The sequence below is a fragment of the Phacochoerus africanus genome, chromosome 2, assembly GCF_016906955.1.
Source record: "Phacochoerus africanus isolate WHEZ1 chromosome 2, ROS_Pafr_v1, whole genome shotgun sequence".
Taxonomy (NCBI): domain Eukaryota; kingdom Metazoa; phylum Chordata; class Mammalia; order Artiodactyla; family Suidae; genus Phacochoerus; species Phacochoerus africanus.
The window spans coordinates 50,244,346-50,263,125 of record NC_062545.1 but is presented as its reverse complement, the minus strand read 5'-3'; the positions used below and the strand labels follow the sequence as shown (position 1 = coordinate 50,263,125).

The window sequence follows — 18,780 nt, the reverse complement described above, 5'->3', positions numbered from 1 at the left end:
GATGCCATGGTCTCTATTGCCGTTTACCATTAAATGCTGGTGTTTCTTCCTATATTTTAGGGTTCTTGATACAGGATGTGGCTTCTATGCTAGGAGTGATTTGTGTGTGGATTCTACTGATGTTTGTGTCTGTCCTAGTATTTCATTGGAAGGCTAGGCTCCAAATGGTAGACTGGTTTTGTGACTCTATCCTGCCAGGCAAGTACATTGAGAAGTGATGTATTATACAGCAATCAGTCATTTATGTGTTGAAATTGTCCTTCTGGTTAATTCTACAATGTAAATGGAGTCTCTTCTTTGTTGTAATTATGGTGGGAGAGGCAAAGATAATCAAGACCAGGTGTTAAGGATGGTAACAACTAACTATTAATACCAAAAAGAGAGAAAAGAGACCTCACGAGAACAAAGTTTGGAGTGGATGAATAGGAAGGAACAATTAATTAATGAGGGCTTAATATGTGTCAGTATTGTGCTTTGGGCAAATTCGTCTCGTCCCATTCGATTTTAATCATGCCATCAACTCTTTCTGTATATATGATAATGCCCATTTTATAAATGAGGAAACTGAAGTTGAGAGAAATGAAGCATCTTTCCCAAGGAGACAAAGCCATTAATGGCACAACTTTTGACCCCAAAGCCCACTCAGAGGTTCTCAACCCTAACTGCTGGTTAGAATACTCTTTTTTTTAAAAAATTTAATTTTATTTTTTCCTGTCTTTTTAGGACCTCACCCATGGCATATGGAGGTTACCAGGCTAGGGGTTGAATTGGAGCTGTAGCTGCCAGCCTACACTACAGCCACAGCAATGTGGGATCTGAGCCGCATCTGCAACCTACATCACAGCTCACAGTAATGCAGGATCCTTAACCCACTGAGCAAGGCCAGGGATCGAACCTGTGTCCTCATGGATGCTAGTCAGATTCATTTCCAATGAGCCATGCTGGGAACCCCAGAATCCTCTTTTAAATAACAGCAATATGGACCCCTTCCAGATCCACTTGAGTCAGAGGTGCTGCCCCATGTCAGGGTCTCTGGAGATGGGACCTGAGCACCGGTACTTTCTAAAAGCCGTCAGAGGATTCCAATGTGCAGCTGGGATTCAGAACCACTGACGTCCACTACGGGTGCCAGAAGAAGAAATAGCTTGAAGGAGCTTTATATTCTTACAACAGTGACCTATGAACATCACTGTCATTTTAAAAATGAAAGTATAGATTCACCTCAGGTACTAAGGGTCTTCCTACTCTTCCAGCAAGTGTGGTGCATATGTTCTTGACTTTATCCTATGTGTTGCTTACTGGCAGTCTTTCTCCTGGTAATTAGAAATCTTACAAATCATTTCATATGTACATTTACATCACACACTGCATCAAGGTCTCTGTAGACTTTTCCAGGTTATTTATTTGGGTGGGAAGAGGGACCAGTTATGCCACTGGCTTCTAATTTCATTTAAGATTCTGAAGCAATTAGAAAAGATTTTGAGCAATAGAAAAGGTCCTTAGAGTTTGAAATACACCTGTTTGACAGAATCAAATTTCTCATCCTTGAGGTCTGAAGAATTCCTAAGTAACATATGTTTCCTAATGAATACAGCAAAACAGAAGGCCAGCTGTTTTGTTTCAAGAAATGAATCATCATTTAAATACTTTAAAAGTGCCACAAACTCTCTTTGCTCAGCTGTTCTAAGTGACAAGTTTCGTGGCTTTCTTTTTTTCTTTTTTCTCCTGAGTCTGCATGTGTCTGGCAACATTGTTTAAAATGTAACGTGTTTGTTATGGTGGTATAGGAATTCTGAAAGCTATTTGGTTACAGGAAGTAATGTTAATGTATAAGCAGTATGATCCAAGACACATAAATGACATTATTGCTGTGTAATCAATTTTAGAGGATGCCTTTTTAAGAATGTCAAGGTTTTTATTTATTTATTTGTTTGCAGGAAATTTCATTTTCAATGGTCAACCTATAACAACTCCCTAGTGTCTGTTGAGACTCTCTTTTAGCAGTTTCTCCTGGTGACAGATGTATGATCTTGTGAATAGATTGGCTGAGCTGATTTATAAGCCACAGAAGTCATATTTTCTTGGATTCATGTCGAAATAACCTGCCCTCAATCAAGAAAATTTTTACTGGGTGAATGAATAGAAGGAGCACTCACAGGTCATGTTTCTGTATAGTATTTTCAAGCCTACTCATCTCTATCTGTGGATTTAATTTAATGTGCACCATTTTTTCTTGATGATGGCACATTCCCACTGAATCCAAGGTCATCACAAAATCAGAATCAAATGAGTGAAACATCTTTTTGAGTGGGCAAGTGAATCTGTCATCTTCAGAGTTGATATAATTAAGCTCATGATCAATGGGAAAGCAATAGAAATTCATCAGCATTTTAATTTTAAAGATGTTTCAAAATAATTATTTGGTTAAACCATGGCTGTCTATGATAAAACCCCACTAAAAAATGCTTCCATGACAGCTTATGTTTGGACACTTAAGACACAAAAATAGCAAGCCTGTGACATTTTGTCAAAAGGGCTTTCAGATTGTTTTTTGCCACCTTCATGGATCCATGCAACATCTAATTATAAATTGAAACATGTGTCCTAATTTCATTTACTTATTACAGCTATTTCCCCTTTATGTGAATGCATCCCCTACCTGTAGCCAGCAGCTACTCAGAGTCTTCACTTGGAGGCTGACCTCAGTCCTGCTGTGGTCAGGAAGCAGGGAGGCTGAACATGGAGCCCATGGGGCAGCAGGACCACCCTTTTATGTGAATTTGTGAGTTGGTATAAAACCCTAGATGCTTTTATTCACTTTGAAAATTTGATTACCTTCTCTCCTTTTGGGCCACCAGCTCCATGTTCATCAAGATTCCCCTAGGTAAACATAAAACAAATAAAAATATAAAAAATCCACTTACTTTGAATATAGTCAGTCCCTAATTTAAATACATAAATAATCAGATAGTAGCACTGTAATAGCTTTTATGGACACCATTTTAATCCCTTTTTCTCCCCTGTGTTACGTCAAATGTTCCTAAAAAACTCTAACTTTTGAGACCCTATCTATCTTCATGGTGACATCCCCCCAGGAGATGACTCTGGGGAAATGGCACCTCTCCAGGGGTGAACCAGCAATACTCCAAATTAACACCTGGCATCCTCACTTGGTCCCCAACTGCTCTGTTGATATGACTTCCTAATGCTAGTAATGATATTTTTGTTGTTCAGTGTAATGGACATTCCATTAATTGACCTCTTGGCTGCAATTGCCACGGTCTTGACTTGTGTTATATGGTACTCTCCTGCTTTCTTCCTATCTCTCTGTCCCCCTTCATCACCTAATTGGTTAAAGTTGGACCTCCTCAGGACTCTGTCCAGGCTCTTCTTGAGTCTTAACAATTTCTCCCAGTTTTTCTTATCTACATCATGGTTTAGGCATCATCTGCACAAAGACAAATTTGTAAACCCAGCATACATTTCCCTTCTGGGTTTTAACCCATATATCTAATTTTCTACTTGATGTACTCACTTGTAAACTCTAGAAGAGATTTATATTCAACAAACTCAAAATTGAATTAAGAAATACAACAAATACAAGTATATATGAGTGAGAAAGATAAGAGAAGTATCTCACATTGTTAACATTTGTTGGTCCAGGCATGGACTAATGATAAAGAACTTCCTTCTAATATATCTCTTCACTGTGACTTGTTAAAATGATTGTTAATTTCATTTTATAATTGAAAAAAATCAAGGAAAGAAAGAAAATATGAATTCATTCTCTCTCATCCAAAGAACTCTTATTTTCAATTTGGTATCATTGTTAACACTGCCCTCCTCTATTCCTCAAGGACAGTGTCATCCAATCTGGGCACCTCTGTTCCCTAAATCTCTTCTCTTCACTCTACCTGCCCTCAATGGTACAGCCACTATCATGTTTTACCAGGACCACTGCAATAGCTTCCCGATTGGCCCCCGATAATATACTCTGGCTCCCCCAACAAGTACATTCTCTATATAAGGTCAGAGAATGACCTGGAGAAGACATTCTGAACTCCTTCCTTCCAAGCTTAACAAAGTCTTATAAAGGTCTTCTCTCAGTCTCTCAAATGGACCAAGACCTTCCCATCTCTCTTTCTGGATCCTCACTTTGTCCTTACCTCTTTGTCTAGCAATGACTCAACCCCCAGGTCTGAGCTATTATTAAATGTCACTCATGGAAACCTCCTGTGGGTCTCCAGACAGATTCTCCACTCATACCTTCTTACTGGACATTGTGTTTCTCCTTCGTAATACTAACATATAAAATTCTTGCCCTCCTCCATTAGAATGTAAGGTCCATGATGACCTAGTATTGAATGCTTATCCCATGCCTAGCATAGTACCTAACATGTAGGAATCATTCCATAAATATTTGCTAAGTAAATAAGCCAAAATTCTAATTTGTGTATTTTTTCCCATTAAAAAATTTTAATTAAAATACATATGTTGGTAGAAAAAATTAAAAGTACAGAAATATTTCAACAAGAACAACAAAAAAATATAGAGGTACCTATTCAGATCACTGTTGCTATATTTTAACATTTTTAATGTGCCTTCATGTTACTCATGCTACCCCAATTAAAAATAAGTAGTTTATAACTGCTGCTATTACTGGTCTTGTGACAGATATTCTCTCATTTCTCCTTTGGTCTGAGATGAATTGAAAATAAAAATTATACTCTCAAAATTCCAAGCCAAAAATTATTACAAGGACATATTTGAAAATGAGGTATGACACTCCAAGACGCACACATAAAGAATCAGCAGATACAAATGGTAAGTTGTTTGGATGCAATTGGCACAGGAATATAACAATTTTAGGAACTGCCTGAAAATACTAGCCATTTGGGCCTGGTACCAATCACTGTGTACAACCCATTAGATTCTCCTTAGCTGTGTGCATGCTAGGATATTTGGGGAAGGTGAAATGCTTTCATCTAGGATATAAGTTGTCCAGAGATAGTCTTTGGATTGGTAGGCCCCACACTCCTGGCTTGCAGCGCAGAGCACCCAAAGTACATTTGCTAACAGCATCTCACGGTGTAGCACATTGGTTTAGGTCCTTCTCCCCTTCTGGTCCCTCAACAATCTAAAAGGCATAGAGATACTGTGGGATGAAGAAATGCCTCTGTAGCACCAAGTATGCATATGCTCTATTGTTTTAAAAATCTTGATTTTTCTGGAGGCTTTCATATCCAGAAAAAACAAGACATTTTTTACATAGCAGAGCGCCATATGTTTGCTTCACTCAACAGTGAGGTCAGGAAATCCATCTAATCGAGAAACTTCAGTGGCTTCTCCACATGTTCACCACAATTGGACTAACAATATTCAAGGCAGAGGCAAACCTAAACTTCAGTTGCATTTATTTGTTGAAATATGAGCTCTTTCTCTCTGCTTTCCCCAAGCTAATTGTATTAGATAATTACTTGGTTCTACAGAAATGATAAGAGACATAATCCTTGTGTTTCTGGAACCTGTGGTTCTGCTTCAGATGCTATTCTGATTTTACTAGGTCATTTTGTGCCTTGCTGTCATATTATCTGAATGGGTTCTTAAAGCCTTTTGAATACCTATAATAGTTGTACAGTTTTGAACGTGTTCATTTGAAAGGTTCTGTGCTGAAGCAGTGAGGGTTATTGTGCATAGGGTGCTTTTCAGCTTGCACATTTCAGGAATTCTGGGGAGATCAAGATGGCAGAGTAGGAGGATGCTGAGCTCACCTCCCCCATGTCATATCAATAATGCATCTACATGTGGAGCGATTCTCACTGAAAACAAGTGAAAGAATGGCAGACTCTTATACAATCAAGACTGTAAGAAAGACCATACAAAATCAGGAAGGAAGAGAAGAGAAGTAATCAGGTTGAGACCTGTGCCCACAGTGGGGAACATAGAAGAGGAAAGGGATTACATAGGCTCAGAGATCCTCCCTGAGAAGTGAGTGGTTTGAACCACATTTTGGGCACCCCAGTCCTGGGGTCTAACATCAGGAGTATGAGTCTCCTTAGTTGGTTTGAAAACAAGTGGCACTGACAATGGGGCTCTATGAAACCTAAAGTCTGCCTTTGAAGAGTGCACACACACTTATTTACTCCCAAAATAAGGTGGAGAAAGCAGATGAAAACTTTCTAGGACTCTGGCAAGTTTCCTGTGACCACTTTAACATATGCCATAGCCCAATCTGTGTGCCTAGCCCAGATTCACTTGTTCTGCTGCACAGTTCAACAATAGGGAAAGAACTGCTGTAGCTATGGGTGTGCATGTGCAATTATGGGGTACAGAGTTAGCTCAGACTTGGAATAGCATCTAAATAGGGGAACAGCAGCCATTGCTGTCACTCCTGTAGGCAATAGACTGGCAGTTGTCAAGAACTCTGACAGTGCCAGGACCACCACAGCCCATGCTCTAATCCACAATGAGCACCCATTCCAGGCCCTCTTACATCAGCCCTGCTCTCCTCTGGGGCAAGGGTACTGGTGGTGGGAGATGGGAGAGCACAAACTTAGAAGGAACAGAGCCATCTCAGACTTGACCCTCAGGGCTTCTGCTCCAGCAACTTGGAACCTTCTCCCACTCACAATAGGGTAGTGATGTCCACTAAGCATAGGTGAAGCTCCAGATAACACTTGGTTCTGGCTTAATCCCCTCCATCTCCTGCCCCACCCCCTTACCAAGGTGGTAGCTGCAGCACAACCTAGGGGAAGATATAACTTAGGCTCAGGTTGGATCCAGCTCTCCCACCAAAGCTACTATGCATATGTAGACTGCTGAGGGATGCTCTCACACAAGGACACCCTTTCAAGGCCAGATAGGTAACTGTTTTACCTAATTTCATAGAGACAGAGAGAGTTAGAAAAATGATAAGACGGAGGAATTTGATTCAATTGAAACAAAGAAAACTCCTTAAAAAAACAAATTAAAAAAAGAAATAATTTGTCAGATAAAGAGTTCAAAGCATTAAAAGTAAGAATGATAAATAAATTAGAGAAAAGAGTAGATGACCCCAATGGGAATTTTAACAAGGAACTAGAAAATATTTAAAAAAAAGAACAAGTCAGTCACAACTGAAGAATAAAATAAATGAGTTAAAAAAAAACACAACAGAAGGAATTAAGAGCAGATGAGGTGATACAGAAGAACTCATAAATACTCTGGAAGATAATAATGAAAATCACCCAATCAGAACAGCAAAAAGAAAAATAAGTTAAAAATGAGAACAGTTTAAGGGACCTCTGAAACAACATCAAGTGTACCAACATTTGAACCACATGGTTCCCAAAGGAGAAATAGAGAAAATAGTTAAAAATGTATTTGATGTAATTATGGCTGAAAACTTCCCAAACCTAAAGAAGGAAAAGATATTCAAGTACAGGAAGTACGGATGATCCCAAACATGATGAACCCAAACAGACCCACACCAAGACATATCATATGGCAAAAGTTAAAAATAAAAAGAGAATTCTAAAGGCAGTAAAATAAAAACAAAGAATCATATATGAGTAAACTCCCATAATACTATCAACTGATTTCTTTGCAGAAAATTTATAGGCCAAAGGGGAATAGCATGATGCATTTAAAGTGCTGAAAGGTAAAAACCTACAACCTAGAATATTCTACACAGCAAAGTCATCATTTTTAATCAAAGGAGTGATAAAGAACTTCTCAGACAAGGAAAAAAAACTTAAAAGTTAATCAACACTAAATTTACCCTAAAAAAATGTAAAGGGTTATCTCTAAGTGAAAAAGAAAAGGCTACAGTAAGAAGTAAGAATATATAGGAAAGGAAAATCCCAATCCCAATTGTAAAGAGTGATATATAGTAATGTTTGTGAATCAATGACTTAAAATAATACAAAGATTAAAAGAAAAAATTGTGCAATTAACCACAATAAACAGTGAAGGGATAAAGATGAAGACATAAAATATGACATTAAAAATACAAGATGTGGGAAAGAAGAATAAAAAATGTAAATCTCTGTGATTGAACTTAAAAGACTACTAGTTTAAAATAAGTACAGATAGTTATGGGAACTATATATGAACCACATGATAATCACAAATCAACAATGTTCACAAGAAAAAATAAATAACACCCCCCCCCCCAACAATAGATACACAGAAAACTAGAAAGGAACACAAGCATACCACTAAAGAAAATGATCAAACCAGAAGAGAAGAAACTACAGGAAGAAAAGAACAAAGAGGAATGACAAAAACAACCAGGTAACAAGTAACAAAATGTTAGCAAGTACATACTTGTTTATAATCACTTGAAATGTCAATGGACTAAATGTTCCAATCAATAGAAATAGGGTGGCTGATTGCATAGACAAAACAAGACCCATCTACATGATGCTTACAAGAGACTCATTTCAGAGCTAATGACACAGGCAAAAGTGAGAAGATGGAAAAAGATATTTCATGAAAATGGAAATGACAAGAAACAGAGGGTAGCAATATTCATGTCAGACAACATAGACTTTAAAGCAAAATCAGTAACAAAAGACAAAGAAGGGCATTATATAATGAAAAATGGATCAAAGCAAGATGAGATATTACAGTAGTTAACATGTAAGTACCCAATACAGAAGTGTGTGTGTGTGTGTGTGTGTGTGTGTGTGTGTCTGTGTGTGTATATATACACATATATATATACATATATATAAAACAGCAAATGTTAGCAGATACAAAGGGAGAAATTGGCAATAATACAATAAAACTAGATGAATTTTAACATTCCACTTACATCAATGGACAGATCATTTAGAAAGGAAATAAAAAAGGATACAGTAGTCTTAAATGATACATTAGACTAGTTGGACTTAATAGACATTCCATCCCAAACCAGCAAAATACACATGGAATGTTTTCCAGAATAGATCACATGCTAGGCCACAAAACAAATCTCAACAACTTTAACAGGATAGAGAATATATCAAGCATTTTTTTCAACCACAATGGTATGAAACTAGAAATCAATTATAGGAAGAAAAATGGGAAAAACACAAACACTTGGAGACAAAACACCATGTTATAAAAAAATCAATAGATCAACACAGAAATCAAAGAGGAAATCAGAAAATTCCTGAAGTCAAATGAAAATAAAAACATTTCCAGTATCTATGGGATATAGCAAAGGCAGTTCTAAAGGGAATTTTATACTGATATAGACCTACTTCAAGAAATAAGAAAAACCTCAAACAACTTAACCTACCATTTAAAGGAAAGGTAAAAAGAAGAACAGCAGGAAAAAGGAAATGGAAGAAAAAACAGAAAAGAAATAAAGTAGAGATCAAAAACAAACAAACAAACCTAGAAAAGATCAATGAAACCAAGAGCTGTTTGTTTGAAAAGATAAACAAAGCTGATAAGCTTTTAGTGAAGCTCATCAAGAAAAAAACAGTACCCAAATAAACGAAATAAGAAGGAAGGAGGTGAAATAACAAATGATACCACATAGACAGAAAAAAATCATATGATAATACCACAACCAGCTACAGGCCAACAAATTGGACAATCTAGAAGAAGGAAATAAATTTCTAGAAACACATAATCTTTCAAGACTGAGACAGGAAGAAATAGACTACCTTAAGAGATGAATCACTAGTAATGAAATTGAATTTGTAATAAAAAAAAATCCAAGCAAACAAACTCCAAGACTGGACAGTTTCACAGGGGAATTCTACCGAACATATAAAGAAAAGTTGATACCTACTCTTCTAAAACTATTCAGAAAAACTGAAGAGGAGGGAACACACAAATTCATTCTATAAGGCTACCCATTGCTCTGATACAAAAACCAGACCAAGACACACAAAAAAGAAAGAAAGAAAGAGAGAGAGAGACACAGAGAGAGAGAGAGAAAGAAAAAGAAAGAAAGAAAGAAAGAAAGAAAGAAAGAAAGAAAGAAAGAAAGAAAGAAAGAAAGAAAGAACGAACGAAAGAAAGAAAAAGAAAGAAAGTAAAGAAGGAAGGAAGGAAGGAAGGAAATTTCTCTGCTGGATATAAATGCAATAATCTTCAACAAAAATTAGCAAATGAAATTCAACAATATATCAGGAATCATATACCATGATCAAGTAGGATTTATTCTAGGGATGCAAGTATGGTTCAATGTTTGCAAATTGATCAATGTGATATACCACATTAAAAAAGGAAGGATAAATATCACATGATCATCTCATTAGACACAGAAAAAGCAATTGACAAAATTCAACATCTATTCATGATTAAAAAAACTCTTATCAAGTTGGTGCAGAGGAGGCATATCTCAACATAATAAACCTATAGCTAACATCATATTCAATAGTGGAAAGTTGAAAGCCTTTTCTCTAAAATCAGGAAGAAGACATGTATGTGCATTCTTGCTACTTTTATTTAACACAATATTGGAAATCCCACCCATGGTAATCAAACAAGAAAAAGAAATAATAAGCATTCAAGTTGGAAGGGAAGAAGTAAACTGGCACTATTTGCATATGACTTGATGCCATATATAGGAAACCCTAAAGTCTCAACCAAAAAACTAATAGACTCAATAAATGAATTCAATATAGTTGCAAGATATGAGATAAACATACAAAAATCTGTTGCTTTTCTATACACTAATAAGAAACTATCAGAAAGAGAAAGCAATAAAACGATTCTGTTTAAAATCAAATGAGAAGGAATAAAATACCTAGGAATAAACTTAACCAAGAAGGTGAAAGACTTATGTTTTGAAAACTATAAAACAATAATTAAGGAAATTGAAGAAGATACAAAGAAATGGAAAGATACACTATGTTCATGGATTGGAAGAATTAATGCTATTAATATGGCCATAATATCCAAAGCAAAATATAGATTTAATCCAATCTCTTATCAAAATATTTTTCACAGAACTAGAACAAGTAATCCCCAAATTTATATGGAACCACAAAAGACCTGGAATTGCCAAAGCAACCTTGACAGAAAAATAACAAAACTAGAGGTATAACACTCCCTGACTTCAGACTATTCTACAAAGCTACAGTAATCAGAACAGTATGATACTGGTACGAAAAGGCACATAGCAATGGAACACAGTAGGTAGCTTAGAAATAAACCAATTAATAGTCAACTGATTTAAAACAAAGGAAGCAAGAATACACAGTGGAGAAAAGACAATATCTTCAATAAGTGGTGCTGGGAAAACTGAACATCTATATGTAAAAGAATAAAGTTAGAACATTTTCTCACACCACATACAAAAATAAACTCAAAATGAGTTAAAGACCTAAAGGTAAGACCTGATACCATAAAACTCCTAGAAAAGAACATAGGCTTAACACTCTTTGATAGAAACTGTAGCAATATTTTTTGGATCTGTCTCCTCAGGCAAAAGAAACAAAAGCAAAAATAAACTAATGGGATCTAATTAAACTTAAAAACTTTTGTACAGCAAAGGAAACCATAAGCAAAATGAGAAGACAACTTATGGGATAGGAGAAAATATTCTCAAATGATATGACTGATAAGGGGTTCTAAAATATATAAACAGCTCATACAACTCAATATCAAAAGAAGAGACAATCTGATTAAAAAATGGTCAGAGACCTGAATAGACTTTTTTTTCCAAAGAAGATATATAGAAGGCCAAAAGTCACATTGAAAAATGCTCAACATTGCTAATCTTCAGAGAAATGGAAATCAAAGCCATACTATGATATGGCCTTATACTCATCAGAATGGTTATCATCAAAAAGTCTACATATGGCAAATGTAGGAAAGGATGCAGAGTGGGAATGTAAATTGGTAGAGCTACTATAGAAAACAGTATGGGGTTTCCTTAAAAAACTAAAACTAGAACTACCATTAATCCAGTAATTCTATTCCTTGGTATGTATCCAAATTTAAAAAACACATTAATTTGAAAAGATATGTGAACCCCAATGTTCCTAGCAGCATATTTACAACAGCCAAGATATGGAAGCTACCTATGTGTCTATCAACAGGTAAGTGGATAAAGAATAAGTAGTATATATACATATGTATGTATGTGTGTGTGTGTATATATATATATATACACACACATATAATGAAATACTACTCAGCCATAAAAATTATGAAATTCTGATATTTTCAACATGGATTGGTTTGGGGGTATTATGCTTACTGAAATATGTTAGACAGAGAAAGACAAATACTTTATATTATCACTTATACATGGAATTTTAAAAATAAGACAAAGGAATGTATATAACAAAACAGAAACAGACTCACAGATATAGAGAACAAACTAGTGGTTACCAATGGAGAGGTGAGTTAGAGGTAGGGGATTAAGAGGTACAAACTACTATGTATAAAATAAATAAGCAACAAGGTTATATTGTATAGCACAGGGAATATAGCCAATAGCTTATAACAATTTTAAATGGGGTATATGCTGTAAAAATATTGAACCACTGTTGTACACCTAAAACTAATATAATATTACAGAACACTTATACTTCAATAAAAATAGAAAAAAAATTAAAAAAGCATTTTGGATGTTGGAATATATTTTTTCTCTTGTGGGAAAAAGGTTGATGTAATCTGTAGTCAGGAAGTGGGAAGACTCATGCTATTTCAATTGATCTCAAGAGAGTGTTCTGTGGAAAGAAGAGAATTAATAGACATGTGTAGGCTAAACTTGGAGAAAGCCATTTTTATAGGCTCCAAAGAGTCAAACATTAGCAATTTCCCATGGCTCAATCTAATAAAAAAGACCAGGAGTTCCCGTTGTGGCATAGCGGAAACAAATCTGACTAGAAACTATGAGGTTCTGGGTTTGATCCCTGGCCTTGCTCAGTGGGTTAAGGATCTGGCATTGCCCTGAGCTGTGGTGTAGGTCTAAGATGAGGCTCGGATCTGGTGTTGCTGTGACTGTGAGGTAGGCAGGCAGCTACAGCTCCAATTAGACCCCTAGCCTGGGAAACTCCATATGCCGCAGGTGCGGCCCTAAAAAGACATAAATAAATAAATAAATAAATAAATAAGACCAAGGACATGAACCACCTTACAGGATACGAAGTCATTAAAAATTTCCCAGCCTGGTCTTTGGGAACTTAGTCAATCCTAAACATGACAGGACACAATATTTTAAAAAATCAGGTTATCTGTTATGCATTGAATGGTGTCCACTCCCTGCCCCCATAAGTCCTCTGTTTTAGTCCTAACATACAGTACTTCAGCATGTGACCTCAGGTAGAAATAAGCTCTTTGCAAAAGTAATTATTTAAGCTCAGGTCATGCTGGAGACCATGAGGTTGTGGGTTTGATCCCTAGGGAGAAGGTAGATCCCTAATTCAATATGACCGTGTCTTTATAAAAATGAACTTTGGACACAGAGACATGCACATGGGGAGGACGTCATGTGAAGATGGGAGTTATGCAGCCACAAGTCAAGGAGCTTCCAGAAGCTAGCAGTGAGGTCTTGACACACCTCTCTAGCAGCTTCAGAGACAATGTGGCCCTGCCCATACCATCAAAGCTGTGAGACAATACATTTCAGATGTTTAAGCCACTCAATTTGTGATGCTTTGCTAGAGTAGCCCTAGCAAGTTAAAATATACCATGTGGCCTAAGAGAGCTGTATCCACTTGATAAGAAGGCCTAAGGCTGGCTCTAGATCCAACTTCTCAGGTCCTGGCAAGAATACATTTCACTAGCTCCAAGTATGGGAGGGAGATGACCCAAGTGAGTTTTAGGGTTCTCTGTAATAAAGCTAATATCCAAAAATCCATGTCTGTGCCTAAATCCATGATGTTTCCCAAAGCTAGTAGATTCTGGGGCAGTGGGAGGGAGACACAGGAAGTTAGGACTTCTTAATTTAATTTGTAAATCTTCCACACCCAGAAGGGTTGCCTCTAGTGTCTCCAAGGAAGCCATCATTTTCTGTGCCATCCTTGGTGTTAAGTCGCTGTTTTGGAAAGACCTTGAGTTTGATTTTGGAGAAATGTTTTCTTATCCTTTCTAGTCTGTGTATATGAAAATGAAGTTGTGATTTGGTACTAGAAAAGGAAATAGATTATTTTGCTAGCAAATTGGTTTTTTTTGATTAACAATTTGCAGAAGTGAACACCAAAATTGGTTCCTGGGAGGTGCAGCATGTAGCATTAATCTCCAACAGATGAGACTGATTCTCTGCAAACTGCAGAGTGTGGTGATGTCAAGATAACTAACTATATATGCATTTTCATGTGGATCTTTAAAAACAATATCAAAAGTAAAATCTGCCAGTACTTGACCTCCACAGTTAATGCTTTTTTCTCTTTGCTTTCCCATCTAGAGGGTGTTGCAAGGAACTCTGGATCTGATGGTTTTAGCAGGTGACAGAGTCTACCAAATTTTTATTAAAATCCCTGGAGCTGAAGACAATGCAGAGCAGTTTGCTGGATTGAAAGCAGATTTTCCTTGAGGGGAAGAATAAACTAAGCATTGCCGCTACTTTCCAAACAGTCTTGCAGAATGGGAGCAGATGTTTTGCAAATTATTTTTGTGATGGAGAGGGAAATCTCCATTTTATTCTTTGCATCCTCAAGTGGGCATGCAAAAATACATAAAAACACACTTATATAATCATCCTGACCTTCCTCTTTAGTCTTTCTATTCCTCACATTCTTTTTTCCTTCTCCAAGTCCTTTTTTGATTTGTGCTGTGAGAGGAGAGGGCTTCTTATGTCTGAGCCTCTCCCTCTGATGAAATAAGGAAAATTGTAGAAAAAAAATCAACTCTTATATATGGGCCAAAAGGCAATTCCTTTGCCTCTGAGGATTCCTGGGATGAGAGAATGAGCCATGAGCTCCTTCAGATTAGAATGGGGAGGGAAGGCGTATGAGCAGTCTGCTTGTCATCCTCCTTGGGGCAGCTGCTTCAGCAGAATCCAGGCTGCAGAATAGCTGAAGCTGCTGCAAGCTGAGGCGCTGAGGTGCAGGACTCAAATGCAGACATTACATAAATCAATGCCAATTTAAAAGGAAAGATTATTTTAACCTTGTATGTCATTTTATATGTTTCCATACCTGGTCCATTACTTAATCTCCAGGAAAGTTTCACTCAGGGCCCCCTTTCTTTCTGTGCTTATTAGCTACAGACAGACCATTAGGCATGCAATAACTTGCAAATTGAAACAGTCTCAACACTCAAAACAGGTGGGACTGGCAAGGAGTGGGTGGGGACACCACCAAGTGGAAACAGGCATGCCACTCACCATGGCATATTTGGCTCTTTTGTGAAGCTGAGGGTGAGGAGGTGGTGGTTACAATCCAGAGAGGTTGCTCTGTGTAGGTACTGGGAAGACACAGCCCTTACTCCTATCTATCCTGGTGAGACCTTGGTGAAACAGCCCTAAGTATTCTCAGAAGGAAGCAGTCAAGTATTTGGAAAGTTACCTTCTTTTAATTCCCAGATGGGTTTAAAGCCATTACCAATGTTAAATTTGGTTAATGTTTCATTTGGGAGAGAAAAGCCATGATCTCTCCTCTTTATCTAGTTATGTTCCAGTTCTGAATCACATTTTGAGCACAGATGGACTAAATACCTGTGAACCTCAATCCTGTAATGGTAGTAAGATTAGCTGGAGCTCTTTTAGGTGAGTCACTATCTAAAATCAAAGAACCAGTTTGCTGTTAGCAAGACTCTCCACGACCTACTCTAGTCAGCCCTATTTGGGGGAAAATATAATCTTAAAGTTAAAAATTTACATTCTGAACTTTAGACTCTAAAATATAAAGCACCATAGATCTTCATTTAAGGGAAAACTGACTCATCGCCATGATAAATTATATATAGAAGTAGTGTTGGGAGACTTGTAAAGATATGAGCATTAAAAGTTTTGCAAGGGACAGCAAATATTTAAGTAGCCGAGTAGCAACTTGGTAAATTTTATGCCAAAGGTGGTAGGACTATACTGCATTCTTTAAATTTTTCTAGCTGACAATGTAACATCAGAGCCTACTCATTTCATTATTTTGAAGCATTTATAATAAATCCTATTTTGTACAAATAGATGTCATTTACAGAAATACACGGTATTTTAATTGATTAATTTTAGACTTGTTTCTCTTACTTTTTTTTCATGTGGGCCAAGCCTGATTGATTTGAAAAAGCTAGAATAGAGTTTTTCAGAAAATGCCTACTAAACAGGCATAAAATATACCTTTAACATTTTTCCTAATATAATATTCCATGGAAAAATATGAGAAAACATTAGACAAGATTATTCAGGAAGTGGAAGAGACTTTCCATACTTTTTTTTTTTTTTTTGCTTTTTAGGGCCACACCCATGGCATATGGAAGTTCCCGGGCTAGGGGTTGAACTGGAGCTACAGCTGCCAGCCTATGCCACAGCCACAGCAATTCCAGATCTGAGCCACATCTGCAACCTATGACCTACACCAGAGCTCACAGCAATGCCGGATCTTTTAACCCGCCGAGTGAGATCAGGGATTGAACCTGCATCCTCATGGATACTAGTTGGGTTTGTTACCACTGAGCCACAATGGGAACACCTGACTTCCCATACTTTTGATTTAAAATTTATCAGCCACAAATGGTTCACATCTTTATGTTGAACTTAATCTGATGTGAGAAGAATTGGGATTTTGAATGAATTGACTTGTCATTTAATAAACAATTTTCTGAGCACTTGCTATCTTCAAGACCTCTACTGACATAGGCACAGAGTGTTTCTTTGGGATTTTAAAACAGGGGAACAAGAGCAGTCAGAGGAATTTACAGGAAGGGAGACCAAGAACACAGGAGACAAAGGGGGATGTCTCTAAATTTGCTTCTCTGGGTTTGCTGCCATTACTCACCAGCAGCTTATTGATGATAAACTAGATGTTAAAAGGGATCCAAGTCAGTGGACAGAATGCCCCACACAAAGTGCTGAATGATGAGTCAACCAATGGTCTCAGGTCCCTGAGTCTCACTTGGCTGTCAACACTCATTCTGTGTCTATTGCGCCTCCTTGTAGAATTGGAGGCCAAACTATCCTGCCTTTTGGTACTCAGATATGTCCACGTCATATTCTACCCAAACCAAGTGTAATTTAAAAAGCTTGGAGAAGTTAAAGTGCCTCCTTCCTGAAAGGTGAGGGACTTCCAGTCTTGACCTATAGAATGTAAAAATTCACTGGAGATTTTAATACAGCACCTGGTAGTTGGGTAGGAAATCTATCACCTACCCAGAGCTTTAAGGTAGCAAATAATCTTTTTTGTCTTTTGGGAAGCTAGATATATGATGTTATCAATGGTTAAACATGGTTTTTGCATTAATTTTTGGCATGAAGTTTTATAAACTTTGAAATAAACTTAAAAAATAAAGACAAAATCCTGGGTTTGTAATGAGATGCTGAGCAAAATACTTTTTTGAAACATATTTTCATTATGGAAAGATGTTAGGTAATGTGATTATATTTCAAAGTCCAGCAGTTTATTATGTTTATTTATTTATTTTTTTTCAAATACACCATCACATAAAACCTCTGTGTACAACATGTGAGTAAAAGAAGCCATACCTTGTGATAATATTCACTGAGGGTCTGTTGTACTCTTTGTATTCCAGGAGGTCCCTGTATTAGAAACAAATCAAAGAAGTATGTAAATATTTACCAAAACAATGTGTGTTTAAATAACGTATCTAAGAACTCTTGAAATCTCACAGTTAAGGAAAAGGAAGAATTTAATCAAGTTTAGTCAAGTATTCTAATTAATACAGAATCACATGGACATCAACTTATCAGGTTCCTAAATATATTTCTAGGTTAAATCCTGCATGAATCCAAAGAGAGTTCCTAAGTAGGAACATGTAACATTTCACTAGAAGGTCATCCATCAGCATATTCTTTATTAAGAATTGTACCTGGAAAACTCCTCAAGCAAATAGGCTGAAGATCTTCAGTTTATTTCTGACATTTCTTAGAGGGCTTTAATCAATGTATTATAGAAATGTGTGCCCATGTGTTATTAACTTAAAAAATAAGGGGAAAATTTTTTTCCTATTGTTTTACTTTTTTAAATTAGTTGGGTGAAAATGGGCTTCCCCTGGACTTTCAGGCCAGAAAAAGATAACTTCAGGCTTTGGACATTTAAATACATGTAGTTTTAGTTGATAGGGAAATATTCATGAAGCACTATGCTGAGCTTCTGGTGGATAGGAAAGAAGTAAAAACTTATGCTTGTCCCTAAAACTTCCAGGAAGATAAGAATTTTCTGAGCTATTCAGGGATTACATTTTGGGGAGAACAATGTACGATTAGCATGATTTTAAATCAAGTTATTCAAGCCAAGATAGATTTTGCTATTTCAGAAAAGCGATGGCTTATTTCACTTAGACCTTGAAAGCTCCTGGGAAGAGAGAAAACACAAAGTTCTCAGAAGATAAGCCACCCAAAGATCATGATAGAGCAAATCAAAGTCACTGTTATACAAAGATTATTATTTTAAAAAGAGGGTAAAAGCTTTGAAAAGTGAAGAAACATTTTAAGGTGCAGCCACTATGGAGAACAGTATGGAGGTTACTAAAAAACCCCCTAAAAATAGAGTTGCCATATCATCCAGCAATCCAACTCCTGGGCATATATCCATACAAACTATAATTCGAAGAAATACATGGACCCCTATGTTCATAGAAGCACTGTTTAGAATAGCTGAGATGTGGAAGCAGCCTAAATGTTTATTGACAGATGAATAAAGATGATATATACTGGAATATTACTCAGCCATG

At 36.7% G+C, this 18,780-nt stretch overlaps 1 protein-coding gene across 4 annotated transcripts in view; it reads right to left on the bottom strand.

The window, feature by feature from the left end:
* The window catches only part of COL19A1 (collagen type XIX alpha 1 chain), a 345,293-nt gene that overhangs the window by 84,681 nt on the left and 241,832 nt on the right, over positions 1-18,780 (bottom strand). For all 4 annotated transcript variants that reach the window (XM_047760063.1, XM_047760070.1, XM_047760080.1 and 1 more), the window contains 2 exons: positions 17,573-17,626; positions 2,836-2,880 (listed from right to left, as the gene is read on the bottom strand). In XM_047760063.1, the coding sequence (XP_047616019.1) occupies positions 2,836-2,880; positions 17,573-17,626 (99 nt within the window). The remainder of the gene's footprint in view (positions 1-2,835; positions 2,881-17,572; positions 17,627-18,780) is intronic.